Raw genomic sequence first — 6,631 nt, 5'->3', positions numbered from 1 at the left:
CACAATCAATAGAAAGAATCAATTGTCAATATATTTCTTAAGGAACCGTTTAAAACATTTATCATAAAATTTCTAACTTATGAACTTCAAACTCCACAAACTAACTAATGCACATATTACTTTGTACTCATATATTATGATGTCAAAGGTCAAGGTCACATACAAAAGAGGCAGTTATTGGGTATTTCTCACAAAAAGACGCATCTGTTGAGCATTTCTGAGAAACCTCTTACAAAAATTGTTGAACAAACTGACCTAAAACTTCTACTATGCATCACCAATCTATATTTTGCTTTTCGCGTCACAAGATCAACCGTCACGGTCACAATGCATAGAAAGAATCAATTGTCAATGTATTTCTTATGGAACTGTTTAAAAAATTTACTGTAAACTTCTATCTTATGAAGTTCAAACTAGGGAAACGAACTAATGCACATATTACTTTGTAGATCATAGATTATCAGACCAAAGGTCAAGGTCACATACAATGGGGTAATTGTTGGGCATTTATCACAAAACGTCTTACAACAGTCTTAAACAAACTGACCTAAAACTTCTACTATGCAATAGTGTTCTATATCTTGATTTTGAGGTCACCAGGTCAAATGTCAAGGTCACAATGAATAGAAAGAATCAATTATTTCTTATGGAACCATTCAAGAAATTAACCGTAAACTTGTACATCATGATAATTGTGCTAAGCAAATCCATATTTTGCTTTCTTTCCGGGTCTCAAAATCAAAGGTCAAGGAGACAAATTGACAATGTATTTCCTACAAACTGTTTAACAAACTAACATCAAACTTCTACTTTATGACGATCTATTTTTTGGGGGTCACCCGGGCAAAGGGCAAGGTCATATTTAGCTGATTGTCACTACCAAACTATTTAACAAACCAGTGCGTGTCTCTGTGTGTGTGTGAGTGTGTGTGTGGGTGTGAGAGATTCACGCCTCCTAATTAAACCTTTTTTTAACTATTAAATTTTATACAATCTTACACACATACATACATAGTATGGGTTGCCCCATCCTCAATTTGGCTTGTCCACCACCCACATCCATGTAACAAACGGACTTCATTTGTCTGCTGCATGACCTTAGTGCTAGATAGCAACGTATAATGGGTTTAAGTCATTATGTCAAAGGTCAAAGTTACCTATATCAAAACAAAAAATTCAAAGTATGTTTTGTTCCAAACCATTCAAGAGATATCACTATGCCGTGCTAAATGATTTTAAGTCATTATCAGTAAAACATATATATTAGATCTTGCACTTTTAATACCCCGCTCTCTGATGTAACGTTTTGTTTCTGTAACACCACAATAAAATATAGAATATCAAGTGTCTACGTTTTGATAACGTGGTTATTTAGCAAGGTTTATACAACAGTGTAACAGACGAGCTTCAGTGAGCCTGTTACACTAACATATCAAAACGTAGTAACCTGATATATTTTGTTTACCATACAACCTCTTTCAAGTTATATTTTTGTAATATGTTTCGGTCAAAAGCGGTATAGAAACGCATCACACGATTCCCCCTCTCCTTGAGAGCGTTACGTAAACAGGCATGGCGAAGACAGGGCTCTAGTCCCCCCAACCACAATAATTATGAATCAAAGATAATATATTGTAGTAAATCTTAAGGCAAAGATGAATTTTATTTGAAGAATACAGGAAATTGCATTCCAGACCATCTAGTTTTCCGGGGAGTATACCCCCGAACCCCCTAAAAAATTATGTCCACCCTTGATCTGTCGTAAAAGTGTAGCCTATGTGGCAACAGCGGGTTTCCTCTAAAAAAAGGTGTCTGAATGACCATATGTTTGACGTCCATAGCCGATGATAAGACACAAAATCAATGTGCTCTTGTGGCATCGTCATTCTCCCCCTCCCCCCCCAATCCCGGGATATTTAAGTGTGATCATTGGCGTACTAGATATCATTGTTTACTTGGCTGCCAGGTGGCCCATCCTCCCATACAAAATCCTGCCTACGCCACTGATTTTGAGGTAGAATCCCCTCTGTATTCAAGAAAATGTTCTCTATCCCTCCACCCCCCTCCCACACTAATATATTTTCCGAAGCATGATCCCGTTCTGAAGCATGCACTTGTCAGAGTAATAACCCCCCCCCCCCCCCCCCCCCCCCCCGCTCCCCTCCTTGTTAAAATGCCTGTATACAAGCATAACCACATCTATTGGAATAATGCAAATGCAGCGCCTTGCCGCTCCATAATTTATGTGTGACATGCCATGTTCGGATTTTGTGATTAGTTCCTAAAATTGAGGAAGTTCAAAGAAATCCTCTATGCGGTCCTATCAGCCTCCCCGAACTTCTGAGAATACATAACCTACCGGTAGTTTGGTTTAATGTAAGAGTGATATGATGGGTTTTGGATAGAGAAACAGTATCGAGAGTAAATGCAGTTCACCTTTATTAATTAATGAATTAATAATGCATGTACATCCAAACAAAAACAAAAACAAAAAAGAATAATAAAAAGAAAGAAAGAAGAAAAAACCCGAAAGAAAAATAAAACAACACAGCACTGATATTCGTTGATAGACTGGCGCTTCTGACATCTTTCGTGATAAAAGGAAGTGGTACTTGCGCTGTCAAATGATCCAATTTTGTAATAAATATCAACTGCTTTATAACATCTGATATAACATAAACTAATCATTTTTAAAAAATCGATTGGGAAAGGGGAAACGAAGTCAACAATGACATCACGTGATCAACTGTCGAAAATGGCGCGAATGTCCTTTTGGGTACCAGAAGTCGAATGTCCTTTTGGGTACCAGACGTCGTCAGGTCGTTATAGTAAAACGTGTTTCATATAACTACCTTTGAGTAATATTTTGAAGTCAAACTACACAGTTCTTGTAATTCTGGTGATATAGCAATGTATCATACAGTTCATTGTAGCATGTGGGTAGGCCTACACTATGGAATAAAAACCGCAACATCATTGATTAAAAACAAACGCATCTTTATTAAAACAATTTTTTTTAATTTCCAATATACACCGATTCTCAGCTGTCAACTGTCTATATCTTTGAGGATTTTATGCACCTATTATCCGTTTACATTTTCATATGTAAAACAATTAAAACAGACAAACCATAGCGAGGCTATGACAACGGTTCTATCTGACGTCATAATACTTGACCTAGAACGTGTATACACGTCTGCAGCACTCTACGGATTAAGACATTTATGGATAAGAGGTGCTATTCATCACATATTCTGAATCATATATACATGGTTATTATATACCATACAAATCGAAGCATGTATTACGTGGTAATCAATTGAATCTCTTATCACATTTACCATTTACCATTTGCACACGTAGTTATATACCAATGTTATCATCAACTGCTAAATATTACTACAATTATACAAACATAATATTATGTTAATTTTTATTTATGATCTGTATGCCAAAACCGTTATCGTGATGAAAATCGTTGTTTGCACTTATATTTGAGACATAATTTCCCTTCTATATTACAATTTCTTATCCACAGCAAATATCCAGTTTTTCTATGCAGATACCAACCTAAAAAGATGTGGTTGTGTTACTATGAGACTGCAAAATGTGTCAAATTAAAGCTGAAAAATTTGACAGAACTATTTAATAAACCCGAATGACGTCATTAAGTGTCCCAGAAATCATGTTTACTATTCATATATTTTCTTTAATGTTTACCCCCCCACCCAAAAAAAAAAGACAGAAAAAAACACAAAAACACACAAAAAACTGAAACAAAACACCCAACAGTAACACGCACACACACACTCACACACACACACACACACAGATACGCATGCACACACACGTGCACACACACACACACCAAGACAAAACGAAAGTACAATAATAATAAACAAACCCCACATCTGACCATGCAATGTTATGTGTTCTAGCATCTAGTCCAATCATGGGATGGTACATAGAAGATATGTATTGCGGAATCCACTCGTACACTATTTATCAAAATTGCCAACATCCAATAGCCGATGATTAAAAATCAATACGTTCTAGTGGTGTCTTTAACCAAACAAACTTTAACTTTCTTTATGCTTATGGCGTGTGTGTGTGTGTGTGTGTGTGTGTGTGTGTGTGGTGTGTGTGTGTGTGTGTGTGTGTGTAGTGCATTGAGAGAGAGAGAGAGAGAGAGAGAGAGAGAGAGAGAGAGAGAGAGAGAGAGAGAGAGAGAGAGAGAGAGAGAGAGCGCGCGTTGGCTAACTTCTATACATTTAGAAAGCACATTTCTAACCGTGAAAATGCTTTGCATTAATTAATGTAATAATTGTGTTTTGTTTTTCATACTTAGTCTGTGCAAGTGGATATTGGGGTCAGTCTTGCAAGAAATGTGGAAATTGTAAAGGGTCTTCATGTGATAAAAAGACTGGAAGTTGCGAATGTGAGACAGGATGGGCTGGACAGACATGTACAGGCATGTATTGGCTACTAATACAATAACACATTTCATAATCAGTATATACACGTTTTGGAGACGACTTACCAATATCAAATGATGTAATTGACCTTTTAATAAAACTATGAAAAAACCCCTGGAAGTTGTACGTGTTAGACTGGTTGGGCTCCAATTATATGTGCAGGTAGCTTTCCATTACTGATATAGTTTACATGTATAATGAAACTCGCAACATCTACTTCAAGAGTATTCTAGTATGAAAAAGCGGTAACATACGTTTGGTAACGTTTTGTAAGAGGAACACCAGAAAGCCTAAATATCGTTCATCGCAGTTTTGCCCGTAAACATGCGTCGGTATCTCAATAGTTTGGGGGGGGGGGGGGGGGCATTGATCTCCCTCTCATCACCGAATTGACGTATGTAATAGATCCTGCTGCTGTGTGTGTGTGTGCGTGCGTGTGTGTGCGTGCGTATGTGATTGTGCGTGTGTGTGTCTTTGTGTGTGTGTGTTATGTGTGCGTTCACAAGTGTGATTATGTGCGATTGTGTCTGTCCATGCCCGATTGTTTGCTTCTGTATGTTTTTGTGTGCGTACGTGTGTGTTTGTGATTATTTCCGCTGGTCAGCCCGTTTGGCTATATCTCAGTCCAGCCAGTGCATCACGACTGGTATGTGCTATCCTCTCTGTAGGATGGTACATAGAACATATCAATTACTTCCAATGGGAAAATGTAGCGGGTTTCCCGTCGTAGACTATAGCTGATAATTAAAATATCAATGTGGTATTGTTAACCAAACAAACTTTAACTTTGTTATTATGTGTATGTGATTTAGAGTGTGTGTGTGTGTCTGTGTGTGTGTGTGTGCGTGCGTGTGTGTGTGTGTGTGTGTGTGTGTGTGTGAGAGAGAGAGAGAGAGAGAAGAGAGAGAGAGAGAGAGAGAGAGAGAGAGAGAGAGAGAGAGAGAGAGAGAGAGAGAGAGAGAGAGAGAGAGAGAGAGAGAGAGAGAGAGACACAGACAGAGAGAGAGACAGAGAGAGCGACAGAGAGTGTGTAGTGTTGGCTGACTTTAATACATTGAGAAATCACATCTCTAACCATCAAAATGCTTAACTTTAATAATTGTAATAAATGTGTTTTGCTTTACATACTTAGTCTGTGCAGATGGTTATTGGGGTCAGTCTTGCAAGAGATGTGGACATTGTAAAGGGTCTTCCTGTAATAAACAGAATGGACGTTGTACATGTATGTATTGGTTACTAATATAATAACACGCTTCATAGTCAGAATATACACGTATTGTAGACGACTTACTAATATCAAATCATGTAACTGACCTTTTACTAAAACCGAGTTAATCACTTCTTGAATAAACCACTGACAGCATTATTTTAAGTTTCCGGTTGTTTATTTGTGTAAGGTTTTTTATTTATTTGTTTTTCTTTTGGTGTTGGGAGTGTATTTTATTGTTGCTTGTGTTGGGTGAGTTGTTTGGGCTTTAATGTTTCATTTTATATTCCATTTTATGCTACACAAAATGATGATGGTAGTTAACATTTATTATTTTTGTTTTATTACAGCATGTGCAGATGGTTTTTGGGATCAGTCTTGCTCTAGCAAATGTGGTAACTGTACAGGATCTAAATGTGACAAAGGTACTGGAAGTTGCACGTGCAATTCTGGATGGGCTCCGCCAAAATGTACAGGTTGGTATTCCTTATTGATGCATTGTACAGTACTATATAATGTATACCCAACACACATAAAGTTTGAGATACCGCATTAGCATCACATTGAAATATTCTCACATTTGATCTTAAGACAGTTATGAATAACAAAACAAAAAAGAAGATGCTATTCATTACATATTCTGAATCAGATATACATGTTTTTTATATACTATAAAAATCGTAGCATATATTATGTGGTATCACATTTATCTTTTGTACACGTAGTTATATACCAATGTTATCGCGAACTGTTAAATATTACTACAATTATATCAACACAATATTATGTAAATTTGTATTTACAATGTTCGAGATTAAAAATTTTGGCCACTATCCCAGTTAGATACTAACGTTTCAAAATCTGGTATCCCTCCTGAGAATTTAGTATTATATGACATCCCGGTGGGATACTGGGTTCTTGAAGTCTGGTATCCAAAATTAAATTCTGG

General features: G+C 36.9%; 1 protein-coding gene across 8 annotated transcripts in view; it reads left to right on the top strand.

Annotated features, from left to right (window-relative positions):
• Positions 1–6,631, top strand: part of LOC121386436 (multiple epidermal growth factor-like domains protein 10) — a 63,832-nt gene that overhangs the window by 30,836 nt on the left and 26,365 nt on the right. For 6 of the 8 annotated variants that reach the window (XM_041517330.1, XM_041517334.1, XM_041517335.1 and 3 more), the window contains 2 exons: positions 5,608–5,697; positions 6,033–6,158. In XM_041517330.1, the coding sequence (XP_041373264.1) occupies positions 5,608–5,697; positions 6,033–6,158 (216 nt within the window). The remainder of the gene's footprint in view (positions 1–5,607; positions 5,698–6,032; positions 6,159–6,631) is intronic. The other 2 variants (XM_041517336.1, XM_041517332.1) reach the window with 1 other exon arrangement.

This window comes from Gigantopelta aegis, chromosome 12 (assembly GCF_016097555.1).
Source record: "Gigantopelta aegis isolate Gae_Host chromosome 12, Gae_host_genome, whole genome shotgun sequence".
Classification (NCBI taxonomy): Eukaryota; Metazoa; Mollusca; class Gastropoda; order Neomphalida; family Peltospiridae; genus Gigantopelta; species Gigantopelta aegis.
This window is presented reverse-complemented; position numbering and strand designations above follow the sequence as displayed.